The sequence below is a fragment of the Haliotis cracherodii genome, unplaced genomic scaffold (assembly GCF_022045235.1).
Source record: "Haliotis cracherodii isolate W230 unplaced genomic scaffold, xgHalCrac1.p SCAF_4, whole genome shotgun sequence".
NCBI lineage: Eukaryota > Metazoa > Mollusca > Gastropoda > Lepetellida > Haliotidae > Haliotis > Haliotis cracherodii.
In genome coordinates, this window is record NW_027266297.1 from 15,402,515 (window position 1) to 15,417,467 (window position 14,953).

A 14,953-nucleotide genomic window follows, 5' to 3' on the forward strand; every position below is an offset into this window, starting at 1 on the left:
TCACTTGTCAACGCTCGCCCATGTCCGTAAGCGGCTTGTCCCGGAATAATACGAGTTATCACGAGTGATGCTGGTCTGAGACGCGTAGCGAATAAACCATTTTCCCGTTGTGAGTTATCTGTCCCTGATAACACATGACCATGGACGACTCCCGTCACCCGTAGGCCCCGACTGGTCGCAAATGTGTTGGGATTTAATTTAAAGCTTCAAAATGACATACTGACGTTAAAAACAAAACAAAATTACACACTCATATCTTGTTTAAGTAACTGGGTGATGTAATATACACATGTTCATTCACATTGCTAATGGCCAGTGATTTATTCAAGATGGTTACCTGAACAACCTTATTGTCTAATCAGCGGGGAGGCGTAATAAACACTAGATATATAGGCAGCGTACAAGTGAATCGATAGTTATGGCATTACGTAGGTAGATGCTTGGGATTTTATATGTACAAAAACATAAAACAGACTGAACTCTGAAGAAATGGTGGTTCAGTCGTCTTAGGCACAGTAATTCGCTATACATGCTATGGACATGCTCGAAACCTAAAATCGTGGTTCAAATCTCGTGTGTTTCACCAAAGTGGTAAAAGTCTTACAAATGCTACTTTGGGGATAACACTTTCTTAGTAACGTAGAGATTCTCGTATTTTGGGGGGTTGTGTCCCGTCCGGGATTCGAATCCACACTGCCAGGGGAAGACACCTCATCGCCGGCAAAGTCAGCGAGCCAACCACTCAGCCAGGTGAGACTTCCGCAAAAATGAAAATCCGACAACTACATCAAAGTCTAGATCGCGTACTTTGTGTACCCTTCTGACAAGTGTAAATTGGCGTCTAATACATGCATCACTTTAATACCTGCTTTACCAACACCTCACGTCAAGAAGACGCACCCTGATTCGACTGAAATACTGTATAAAGCGGCGTTAAAAATCCTTCACTCCATACGCCATGTGCAACAACTGCAACCCAAATCCTTTTTTCATTCCGGTTGACTAATCTGTCAATCAATCTTAAATGTTAATATAATTGACATGTATTTCTTGAACATTAACCCGTTAACACTTTAACACGCTCTTCTTCTTTTTTTGATTGAACATCGTCAATATCGATCGATTTAAGACGTTGAGGGCGCAGTGCAATGACGTAATTATTGATTATGGCCTTATTATTTTTCTTTAAACATGCTTGATATTTACATAAACTCGATAATTCTGAGTAGTTTGCGGTCATCTATAATATAAAATTGTGTTTACCATTTAATGCTTTGAAATGTCGCCATCAGCCTTACACGTCTAATAAAAACGACCTTGTCAAGACACTAATTTGTTTATATAGAGGATTGCGGCTCCGTTTCATGTGTCTGCAAACAAAAGCTCAACTCGTCTGTTTTTTTACAACGGTCATTGATTATTCCCAGGTGCAGTAGCACTCAGCCCGATGTCACAGTGTACTAATTGACATTAAACAAGATAATCCTATTATAAATGTTAAACCGTAATTAATATACGCTTGTTGTCAATGTATTGTTGTTTCTATTGTTCATACACTGGGGAACCGTGGCATGAGATGTTAATTCCAATGTCTAAGTAATTAAACAGTCCGTATACCCAGTGAAGCATGACAATGTCCCGCTTCGTGAAGCATGCTGATAGACAATGGGCAGGAGTGAAAGATATCTGCAGGGTTTGTAAGACAATGAATGATTAGAGAGCTGGATCTTAAGGTTTGTATGTTAACGTCGCAGTCTGCAATATCCTAGCTACATTGCCGGCAGCCTGTAAATAATTGAGTCTGGACCAGTCGTCATGGCTGATTCAGCATTAGCTTGAAGCGCTCGTTAAATCTTCAACAGTCAGAAAAGTGTTGTTGTACGCCAATCAACAATTTTAATGAAAATAACGAGTGCTTGCAAATAATTGAGCCTCGGTCTTTAAACAAGTAGTTGATATTATGAGCAAAACACACTTGATATCTGTATACCATGACACGTATTGAGTCGGAACACGTATGGTGATCATGAGAATCTCATCTGAGCCGGTTCTTACGAAACACATGGGATGCAACGGATCTATTCTGTCACCGCACTCTTAAGAGGTCCGGTGCATCGCAAGGTCCAGAGAAATAAGTGGGATGATTATTTTTCTATATTTCAGGGATGCCTTTCGGTATTTACCGACGGTACTGAAACTACAAATATAAACTACATTCATCTATCAAGGTTCGTTTAGTGTAATAGACAGATGAATGGTTATATAAATGGATCTGTACATATGGTACCAGGGAGAGCTAGTCCGATTCCAACAACAAAATATGATACACATGTAAGAAATGATATACTTAATTTCGTAAATTATCAATAAAGAGAGAGGAATGTTGGAGATTTTAAGCGCGCTTCCAACACAGCTAATGTCTTACCAGGCATGTAAACTCGTGCAAAAGAAAGTATACACACGTTTGATTGTGCTAAAAGTGAAACAAACAAGAAATGGTTATTAGATGTTGCTTTATATTACATCATAGTTGTGTTTTAGACCTTAAGTTTGCAGCGTTTCAACTGTATGCTTTCTTCAGTTTTTACCAGTGTCAATCGCTTTAGACCCGTGAAGATCCGAGGTAGAATAGGTCTTCAGCAACCCATGCTTTCCGTAAAAGGCGACTATGCTTGTCGTAAAAGGCGACTAACGGGATCGGTTGGTCAGGCTCGCTGACTTGGTTGATGCATGTCATCGATCTCAATTGCGTGGATCGATGCTCATGATATCAATCACTGGATTGTCTGGTCCAGACTCGATTATTTATAGACCGCCGTCATGTAGCTGGAATATTGCTGAGTGTTAAACAACAAACCAACCAACCAATCGCCTTATCTTCAAACCAAGACTCGGGGGCACGTTGGGCACGGGTGGCTCGACAAACAGACACCAGAAAGACACAGGTTTTAAGCTGCGCGCGTTGTACTTTCAGAGACTGGTAATTCCAAACCCCGTTCACTTATTAAGTAAGCTTGGTGTTAGAGTATATACGACGCGGTCACAGTGTAGATACCACACCCGAGTATGTTTTCACACTTAAACACTGGTAATGACAGTCTTATCAGGGGCCAATTAACACCGATTCTACAGGTAACAGCTAGGTTAACGCGGAACGCAAACATATCGATTCACAGACAAGAACGCACCACTAACCCGTAGGTTTACACAATGAAGAGTTCACAGACATGCAGATGTAGGAGAGGACATGCACATGACAAAATATTGTATCAAAATAGGTTGGTTCAATGCCAAATTTACAATATAAAATAGTTACTACTGCTATATCCATAGGAGTGTAAGACTGACGTCGATTTAGTCGAATACTTTCATGTAAGTAACTTCGTCATATCCAGTGATGAATAATGTGTAAACGGAGTACGTTACTATGGTTACAGATACATGACAACGTATTTTAACAAAATATGTTGGTTACATGAGAAATTCACAATTTGTGTACAAAATATTTTCTACCATTCCTATACTTAGCAGTGTAAGGTTGACATCGGTATAGACGATTACTTTCATGTAATTGACTTTGTCATATCCAGTCATAAATACTAATGCGTCACGGAGTACGTTGCTGTGGTTACAGGTACGACAAGGTAATTTATCCAAATAGGTTCGTTATGCACATAAACGGCATTTACTACCACTACTGTATGTGAGTTAAATGATGGATATCATCAGCTTCGACCACTTTGTGTAAATGACTTCGTCATATCCGTTTATTGACCACACTGTTCCAAGAACCTGTTCATGAATGGTTTGTCAAACCAACATGTAAACGGTAACTTAATGCAATTTCCACGTGAACATTACATATTTACATCATGTGAAACTAACAAGTGAACTACATACTACATGTACAAGTGAACATGATATATTTACATCATGTCACACTTGCATGTACACGTGAATATAACATATTTACATCATGTCACATTTGCATGTACACGTGAACATAACATTTTTACATCTTGCGAAACTGACATGTACACGTGAACATAACATATTTACATCATGTGAAACTAACATGTACACGGAAAATATATTTATATCGTGACAAAACCACTTTTACAAGTGAACCTAACACATTTACATAATGTCAAGTGTTTTAAACAATATTTTAATTTTTTTTAAATTTGAAATTGGATTGGTCAAAGGTCACATTATTGTAGGTTTTCTATTATTATGGAGAGGTTTCAACATAGGTACAGTGTGTTTGTTCCAATTTCATGTAAACTGTGTCAATAAAATATGTTTTAAACACATACAAATGTTTGCATCAAAAGTCTTTTGAAACTAATTAAATTATTCGGTCTGTTACACTATTAGAATGAATTTGTTAGTTATTTTTATCCGATTTTCAGTAAACACGATTACAAAATTTGTCTTCGTGAAGCTCTGTGAAGACGTAATTCGCAAGTTCGTTGAATGTCATGGTACAGCATGGCCACTGTAGTTTAAATTATAAGATTTACATAACAAACGGACAAGTATGTCTACATCACTAATCATTATCAACAATATTATTCATTTTTGTGGATGATTTAAATTCCTGAAAATATACATCAACATATATGTACCAAAAATACTTATTGTAAACACACCGCCCAGTGTTATGTAAAACTGTGTCATATATTGTTTATAGGCGTAGACACGTTTTGAAATAGTTTTCATTTCTCTTCTTTGTCCAAACTGGAAATAACCTGGTTGCGAAATAGATTGAGATCATCATTGAACACGCAAACACCATGCAACAGAGGCGCGCCTCTGTGATCGACCGTGTGTCACTTTAACTCTCCCCCCAAATGTTCACGAAGTTAGCCCGGTGGTGAATCATTACTGTACTTTTAACATAGGAAGCAAGCGACGTAGCTATTGAGAGGATTGTGAAGTATGTCTGTGCGTGGTTCCTGTATCTGCGTCATAAGATTTGCGATATGACCTCTGACCTAGAAAACCACATGACGATTACGCATCGCCAGATTTAGACAAACACGTGGGTATTGTGTGTGCGAGTGCTCGACAAGGTAACCGCTGAAACCATTTAACTTAAAAAGGATGCTTTTAAGATGTCTTATTCTTTCTTTGTTGTATCATTTAATGGAAAGCAACAACGGGTTCATAAATTCTCTTGTTAATATTTAAATAATTAATAATATGATAAATATGATATTAAATTTGATATGTTGTGTGGCGAATTGAATAGATAGACGTGGTAATATTTCTCAGTAAAGCGTTAAATCCGAAATCGCCAATAGATGCTATATATTTTGTCTACACTATATATGATTTGGGTTTCACATAGTTATAGTTGAGAGAGATGTATAATCAAGTGATTGAAGCAGGATATATCATCGGAACTCACGCCTGTCAAAGTACGTGCGTATAACCATGTTGCGTGTAGGGCCATGCGTTTATTTTTCTAAAACAATACTAAAATAAACATAAAGAGAACGTAATGTAATTGATGCTTTTAACGACCGGTATATGGTCCCTGGTCTGAGAAAGAAGAAATGTCAGCAGTTCTCATAGCAAAATAATGAAAAGAAGGCGATATAACGTAGTCTGAAAACGTCATACATGAAAATTGGATTCTTCAAATTGTATAAAAAATTAAAAAATATATCATTTTCCTCACGAACAGGAAATCAAACCAGCAAATGTCCGGAGACACCGACAGGATAAGATAAAAACACGTTTCACATGTTGCGGCATTTGTTTTCATGTTCCGCATCCGCAACATATTTTGCAAGGGATGAAGCATATTTGTTTTTACTTTAATCACACAAATGATATTGTTTAACAGACATGCTGAGGTTCGTTGCTGTTGGCGATAATTCAAATTGGTTGACCGTTGCTACAAACAACCTGCGACTTAGCTGAAATAGGTCAGGGGTCAGGCGGAAGTTATCTCATCCTCCTCAGCGAGAGCATTGTGGGAAAGCGCGGCTGCTCCATTTGGAGTAAAATGGCACCGGTAGACTACACGATATGTGGATTAGCTGTAGTTATTTTCGCTAGTTGGTGCATAAATTGGCTTCTACATATATTTGCAATCGTATATGGGTAAGTTTTCAACATTTATTTCATTTCCCTTTTGTGATCGCCTTTATTTAACGATTTAACTGACCGAATACACGTTTGACAGTTGCAAATAACTTCACTCACGCCTTTTGCTCGCATTGCTGACGAGTTCGTATGTTTGTCGAACGATCTTGTCTTTTCTGTGGAATCTCATCATACTATAGTCTTTTGAATAAGTTTTAAAGATAATTTTCATTCATTTTCTGTCGTTTACAATTTGTGTTAATGTGTTTGGTTGTTTTCTCCATTAAATCATCATACTGATTATGTTGACACGGAAAGTGGGCAGGGCAGGGTTTGGCACGCCGGTAGAGCCAAGTTACTACGAGTTGTTTTCATCGGTTGATTTAGGTGGATTTACGCTAAGCGCCTCAGAAAGTACTAGCAGCTTGTTCGAAAAAATCGCATTAGGGGATTAACTTGTTCTTGACTACAGTACAACGTATCCCGTCATTATTATCACTATAGTAACTAAAACAAGGAATGAATTTGTATTGATTTATCAATAAATTTAAAAATATGTTGTACATTTTTTATCTAGGCTGGTTAAATAAATCTTCATCATTATCATTATATTAATGAGGACTTGCACCTCGTTTAAAGAGGGTAATGCTGATATGGATTTCTTAATTAATTAATTATTTAATTAGTGATAGATTAATTGTTTCAGAGTTCATTTTTTGTTTGAAACATAAATACATGTTACTTATGTATGGATGTAGATTGGCACAAGTGTAGAAATTAACTGTACTTGAAAAGTAAAACTGTTAACTGTGCTAGAATGTAAGATCAATATGTTATTTTGGATATTAAAAACACACACCACAAACACACTCACAACGTTATGGTAAATAATGTATTTTAATTTTGTTGATGTTACAAAGTAGCAATAACTAATCATGGTTATTAGCTTTCAGTTTTTAAAAAATAATTAAATATCATAATATAATAATAAATAAAACAATAGTTTAAAAGAAACATAATTATTCTCAATTGAACAAGTGACTAAGTGTCATAAAAGATTTAATTAATCATTTCCCTATTTTCAGTAAGCATGGTAAGCTCAGCATGACAAAGATTTTTCACGCTATGTTTTATGTACAAGTTTTATTTAGAATCCATACATTGCTTTTGAAGAACTGTTTGTTGCAGAGATACTCTTGTGTTTGTTAGTTTAAGCTGAGGAGTGTCACATGTGGTTATCCCAGCATGGAACGCCCTTGAAATGTACACAGATAACTTGTTAGATTGACATAACCCCAGGAACTTCAGCTATTTTATCATCATGGATATTTTAATCTACTTACTAACACTACCCAGCTGTTCAACATGAAATAGCATAGGCCAGATATTACCATAACTACTTCTAGTTTGTGTAAGGCAATACTTTTATTTTTTGTTTTTGCGCTGAAATGTGGTTTAAAGATTGTGTATAACTATCGATGAAAAGAAATATTTCTTCAATATGATTTGTAATTCAGGAGTACATGTTGTCATTGTAGTTGTCATTACCTGTTTTGTATTTGGTAGCTATTTCCTAACTCAGCATATTTTGTCAGATTAGTTGGGTCAGGGAGTCCAGGTGACAGGGGAATAAAATATAAAAATTGGAATATTAGAAGTCAATGATGTGTAACCATATTAACAGCAAAATAATAGCATCAAAAATACTTATTTTGTGAAATAAACACTCATCTTCCCGAGTCAAGGCAGTTAACTGACTATAAAAGTCCAGTTTCCACCCTTGTAGAACTGGGCTGGAATTCCGGAGTTACAGTTTGGCTGGACTAATGAGTCTTTGCATAGTCCAATCAAAATCATGTTATGAACTAGACATCCGGTTCATAAACAAAATGGGTTTGTGTGTGCAGATGTCTGTCGACTGAAGGATTTGCAAAGTATGTGTACCGTCAACTGGGTGTCAACAGACATTTTCCAAATCTTTTCATGTTTTAAATCAAGGTGCTCAAGTGATTAGATGCGCTTCATAGGGTAAGATCGGTTTTGTTACAGTGTAGGTCTTAATTATCGATTAGATCTTGCCTTGGCACTGCCATTTTGTTTGAAGCAAATGCAAGCCTTAAGAGCGATGGAATCTTATTGGTCAATATAGGAGGGACACAGAAGGGACATAACTCGTAATAGCCACTGCTGGCGCTGCGTTCGAGTCTGGAAATTCCAGCCTTGTTAGGCAAGGGTGGAAATTGGACTTTCATAGTATCTAGCATTCGAAAGTAGAGATAAAAAGCAATGTGTAGTTGTAAAAGTGTAAACTTGGGTGGCCTTTTTAGTAGCCCAAGCAAAGAACATTATTACAATGTATTATTATGTTTATAATTATAAATGTATATAGTGTTCAAAATTAAACTTAAATGTCCAGGTGTCTTTGTCATGGCTCCAATGTGAAAAGGTAAAGATTAAAGGGGTCCCAAGATCAAATAAGTGAAACTCAAAGACCCCAGGATTCCCCTTAATTTTGATCACTGTGTATCATTGCACGTAGTATCGTGATGCACCAATGCTTCAGTGAATTGTTAAAGGCAAACTGATCAAGGGCGATGCTGCTTAATTTCATTGTCTGTGTTGATGGTGTGTGTATGTTCAATAGCCCATAATGACTAGTGCCGTACTATTAGAGTGCAGTGATCCCCGTTATTACCTGTCTCGCTCTTGATTACAGAGCACACTTCCTGATGGAAACTCATTTACCAATGGAATTTATAGATTTTCACATCTGCAGAGTAGAGAAACATTGCTGATAAATACAGACAATTCCATTCTTCAACTTCTCAGATAAATAGAAACGATTTCATTATCTAGGTCGCTGCTCTCGAAGACGGACATGTGAAAATGGTTTCATTGTAATTGACAGGATTAAGAAGCTAAAGGCAACTTAAGTATTATTCTTGTTTGTGAGTTGTGTTAATCCAGCTCAATTTTCATAATTGTATTTTGAAGAAACCTTTGCTTTTGGGCAATAGCCTCATAGATTAAACTACTCAAAAAGAAGTTAAGAACACTCAATCTTTCATATGACTGTCATTTATCTGTTCCATATAAATAGCAGTAGTCTACAGAATTGTTTTCTGTCAAAGTTGCAAAATAAACAGACTTCGGGTATATGTAGAGCATACTTGCAGTGGTTACAACTTGTTTAAACTAGTATTGATGTTTACCTGCTTGCACGATCAACCTCAATTAAGTTTGTAAGTAAATCACATTAAGTGTATAAAGTTTGACCGGCCTTGAGGTTTACTTGGGTATAATGAGCATTGAATAATTCTGCTAGAGGCATGTATCAGCTGATTAAGATCTATGGCTATCTGGTGCTAGTAGTAATACTAGTATACGAGGTGATTGATCACTGATCAGATTTTGTGAGGCTCTTATTGTCCCATGCAAATCCTAAAGTCATTGCCTGTAGATCTAGGGTACAATGACCAAACTGTTAGCTATGCCATAGCCTGATACTATGTCTAGTTTAGGTTGGTTGACATTTTCCTGCAGTAATTATGTCATGTCATGTCATGTCATATCAATAGAAGGAATGAGACTGCTGTGGGGCGTAACACCTCCTATGTTTACGTTTCATGGTTTTGCACTTTTGTATAACAAAAGACACTGTTAGAAAATATATCCAAAAACATAATGCGTGTTTTTTCTGTTGTTCTGACTGAATTAAGTCATAGCTGTATCATAAGTATGTTAATTTGATAGTCGTACTGTGTTTATTTTTCAAAGAAAACAAAGTAAGAAGAAAAACGACCTACCTACCCTATTGTTTGTTTGTTTGTTTTTATGTTTGTTTGTTGTTGAACGCCAAACTCAACATTATTCCTTCAATATGATACAAGATACACATGGACCTGTATCACCATACATGACGATACAAAATACTCTCTTTTACATACTTAATAAAAGAATAACCTGAAACGTGAACTTGAAAGGTGTCTGACAAATCAGCTGATTGGGATCATTTGGGTTACTTTTTGAGTACATAGAAAAAATGGAGTCTAATGCTGTTGTTTCTCTCATCTGACATCCACAAGTATTTCAGTTCATAATTTTTGTGTTGAAATTCTGATGTACTGAGATATGTGTTGTATCATATCTAGTGTGTTGTGATCTTTATCATATCGTGATCTTCCGTATCGGAAGGCCATAATACATGATCAGTATGTATCATGTTGTCACACTGTAGCAACTTCAGAATTGCATGGGCTGTCGGGTAGACAAGCAGTTAAAGCATTCGCTCGTCACGCCAAAGACCTAGGTTTGATTCCCGACATTGGTACAATGTGTGATGTCAATTTCTGGTGTCCCGCCATGATATTGCTGGAATATTACCAAACCACAAAACGGTGTAAAAAACATACTCACTCATTCAGAATTGCATTGTTACAGCTCAATGATATGTCTCAGACATACTTCACTGGTTCAGACCGATAATGTTTAGGACACGTTTTTTTATTTCGCACTCAAAATACATGTACAGAAAACTATGTGGAAACATGTGTAGAGGTTTGTTAACCTTGAGAAAAGTTTAACTATTGAGCATTATGGCTGAGTATTGTGCCTATACTTTGCACTGGTCAGATAACGGTTCAATGCCCTTTGTGTGTGATCAAGCCTAGATCAGTCCGTACCTTCATGAGAGGTTTATGAATACAAGTCCTGTGTTTTTGACCTTGGGGCATAACATAATCCATCTATATTCTGTAACGTTACATCGGATTATTACATGTGAACATTGTAGCCATCATTTTGTTTTCATCTCGTTTCATCAATGAAAACTATACCCTGCAGCATATGATAATGTGTGATTGTAAAGTTGGAGTTTCTTTATTATGAAGTGTATGAATGACCCTTTTTCTTTTGTATTTCAGAAAATGGAGGTTATCTCACAAGCTTCCCCCGTATGTAGCAGAAGAGCTTCCAGCAGTATCAATTTTAAAACCTTTAGTTGGAGTAGATCCACATTTATATGAAAATCTAGAAACATTTTTCAAGATGAAATATCCCCAGGTAAGTTATTTGTGAACAGTTACACTAATCATGCTTATGGAGCTTTTTGAGTCAGATGTATATAATGGCTGTATGTTTTGTAACCTTAGGACATTTCAGCATCAAATCAATATGCTACATGACAGTTATGCTGGTTCCTGAATGTTTACTAGTACTTTCAAAGGTATATATGACATTCATTGATTCATGTGTGTTGCTATACAGTATGCAAGAAAAGGGTGGACATCTGGTTAACATGTTTTTCTGGTAGAGCTATACCAGGGATTTTCATCTAAGTTCCTGGCTAAATAATTTGTGAAAAAGTGTTTCGTGCAAAAGGGTAGTCTGTCATAGTCTATCATACAAATATATCCAATACAGCCAATGCAAGTCTATAATGTTTAGCAATCTGGATTACTGCGGTGTCTGGGCTCCTTTTTATTATATTTTTATTGAGATAATTTAACAACTTTTTTTTCATGTAAGATATGTTCATTTTAGAGATTAGATGTTAGTCTAGCAAAAGGGTTGCTGATCAGGTATTTCATGGCTTTCAAAGTTATAAAGTATTAATTCCTTTGTGCAAGACATGCCATCTTTGTAAAGTTAAAGCATAAGAATGTCATTTGCATTAACTGAACATGCTGAAGTCAAGTGGACATTTTTGCTGACATTTGCTGTAGTCTCGGAATCGAATATCAACTCGAGTACACCTAGAAATAGGCCTGTGTTACCATTATTGTAATAATCAATATTCATCATAACCTGCTTTCACTAAAGGTATGTATTTAGATATCCAACACTGAAATCACTGTAACTTGGTTGTGATCAAAACCGTCATGGAAGGCACTGGTAGTCTACATCAGGGAGACATGGAACTACTGGTCCATTGGTCCGAGACTTGTGAAAATTTGGAGGGACTTGTTGTTTATCCACAAACCTAGTTATGTTACATAAGATACTTGTCAGAAATAACCTGCATACTACTTTGAAATGACCAATGGTTCCTACACCGGCTATGTCATAAAAATATATAGGCTGGAAGAATATATATCTCTGGGTTTTTTTCTGTTATCAGCAGTAACAGAATGATCAAGGCAGTTTTTCTGGTCATAGCAGCCTTTTTGTGATGTACTAGTACTGGTTACACATCTGATTAATGATGTCAATTTCATTGATCCATGTCTCGATCATTAGATCCTTGATGGATTGAATCACAGAGAAATCAGTTTACCCTTTCTCGTTAATACCTTGATAGGAGCCTTTGGGTCATCCATTATGTGTATTTTATGTAATGAAAACCCTGTATGAATCTACCCATCATGCTGCAAGCAGAATGATGTAGATTTCGAATCATATGTCGAATATATATACATATTATGCACCTGTCATTGATGACTTAGACTGTGAGATGCACTGAAATTGACACAGGCGTTTTGCTATGTATTTCATGGTTTTATATTCATTGGTGTCTCGTGTGATAAAGATTCCGATTATTCTTCTAGTTATTAATTATTCTGTGGAGTATAATGAATCATATTTCATAGAAATGGATGGTGATGGTAGACATATGATCTGACTTCTCTCTTGTATTGATTGCAGATTTTGCCACTGTTGTACACAGCTGTAAGGAACGTGTCTGTAGACGTTCCATCAATTCTATTTTGTAAAATGAATTGGACTTTGTGCTGTAAAAACGTTGTCAAATGGGATTTGAAAAGTGGAAATCTTCCAGCCTTTATACTGTGCATGAATTTTTTCTATATTTCGAATTTGAAATATGTTGCCCATGGATATGGATACTGCATGTTTTGTTTACGAATTGTGATAAATATTTATGAGAACAAGTTCTATGTAGCTGTTCGTGCTCTGCATTCAACTGATGAAGCAGGCTCAGTTGTCACAGAGACATATGACCTTGATGACGTCATCCATTGTATCATGATGTAGCATTCCAGAGTAACGTCATGTCTGTCTCACACATGTGACAGCTGAGGTAGGAGAGTGCAACAGAAAATTTAGATTCTGAACCAATTTTCGTAATTCTATTCGAACGTCAGAACACCAACAATCAAAATGATTAGATCAGAAAATCGCTACAAACCTATCACTGACTTGTATTGTCCATTTGGAAATATGGGTTTGATGAGTCTGTGGTACTGTTTGCCAGCTTGCAGGAATTTCCTTTTCTGACAAAGTTCTCCACTTCCCCAATGTATTGAAACAGGTCTATGCTGCCTGGAACTTGAATCAAGTCCAGTTTTTCTTTATCTTGTAGGCCACCTGACATTCAGATTCCTCTGACGTGACCTTCTTGTAATGGATGTTTTCTATAAAGCTGTTTTATAGGGCACCAGGAATGTCTCAATGAACAAAGCTCTATGATAGGGCTCATGCAGCTAGAATTCCCAGTAAGCATAGCAAAATTTTCAGGAAAAATTCTTTGAATGTGTTTAAAAGATACCTGTGATTTTCTTGTGATGATACTGGGAAATGTTTGGCAGTGTGCTAGAACTGCTGTTAATGCCGGGTTGAAGTTCTTGTGCAGGATTGTATCAATACTTCACCACCTCTTCAGTAACTGCTTTCCGCTTTGTTGGTTGTTTAATGTCACCCTAGGCAATATTCCAGCCATGTGACGGCAGGGCAAATGAGCAGTTGTCAATTATTTGATCTTTTGATGAGCCAGCAGTTGCATGTTCTTCATTAAGGCACCTGATGCAGTGGGTGCATGTATATGTAATGACAGTTATCAACTTATCATTTGGTTGGCAGCTGTTGCATTATCATCAACAGTAACTGAAACTGAAAAAAATTGTGTTTGTGTCAGCAGATTGTGAAAGTTGCTGATATGCATATGATCCAGTTGTGATCCAGTTATGATCCTGGGTTTGAAATAAGCGTAAGTCTGCTTGCCCAAGGCTAGTAAAAACCAGGTACCATTTCCTTGTAAACTACCACTTTTCCCAGAGGCAGAGTGAAGCCTGTAGCAGAATCTATTTGGGAAATGGTGAAAACTAATTTCTAACACTGAAGTATCATTATGTTATGGCCCAAAAATACCGCCTCCGTGGTCTAGTGGTAGAGCGTCCGCCCGGAGAGCGGAAGGTCCGGGGTTCGATCCCCAGCCATGTCATACCAAAAGACGTTAAAAGATGGTACTTGTTGTTACCCTGTCTGGCGCTCGGAATTAAGGGGCTAAAACCAGGACTGGTTGGCTCGGAGTCAGTATACTGTGTCTGAGTGGGATATTCATGTTAAACTGCGGCATGGTATCTCAGTGAGCTAGCACTATAAATCGGCATCAGTCCTGACTAGTACAAGCAGCCACACAAACACACGCACGTACATGCACATCGCTATATAAGTGCAATAATCTTGGACGCGACGTTTAACCCCATTTCACCTCACCTCACCTTATGGCCCCAAAATCTATATTATACCTTTTTGTATACATGATAAAAGGCACTATAATATCAATATCTCATTTACAAGAAGGGGTGGGTCCTATTCAATAGCCAGTCTGAAATTATGAAATGGTATAGAAATTGCAAATAACATACGATTAAGCTAAAAAGAAAGAATATCCATAAGTCTCAGGGTAGAATAATGAGTATACAATTACTATCTCGCACAACACAGTTCCTAAGGCCGTCAGTGGTGAAACATTTCATATGCTGAAACTCATCTTTGAAAGTAAGCATGATAAACAAAATATGTTTATCCTAAATCATATTTTGCGCATACCTTTATTTTAAAACATACGAGTGAGAAGGGCTGTATGTTTCAAAACATATGTTGCAAGCTACCTACCTAT

At 36.9% G+C, this 14,953-nt stretch overlaps 1 protein-coding gene across 1 annotated transcript in view; it reads left to right on the forward strand.

Moving 5' to 3' along the window:
• The first annotated feature begins 6,012 nt into the window (after positions 1 to 6,012).
• The window catches only part of LOC139478444 (ceramide glucosyltransferase-like), a 61,183-nt gene continuing 52,242 nt past the window's right edge, over positions 6,013 to 14,953 (forward strand). The window contains exons 1-2 of the mRNA XM_071260904.1: positions 6,013 to 6,114; positions 11,019 to 11,157. Of these exons, the coding sequence (XP_071117005.1) occupies positions 6,017 to 6,114; positions 11,019 to 11,157 (237 nt within the window). The 5' untranslated portion in view covers positions 6,013 to 6,016. The remainder of the gene's footprint in view (positions 6,115 to 11,018; positions 11,158 to 14,953) is intronic.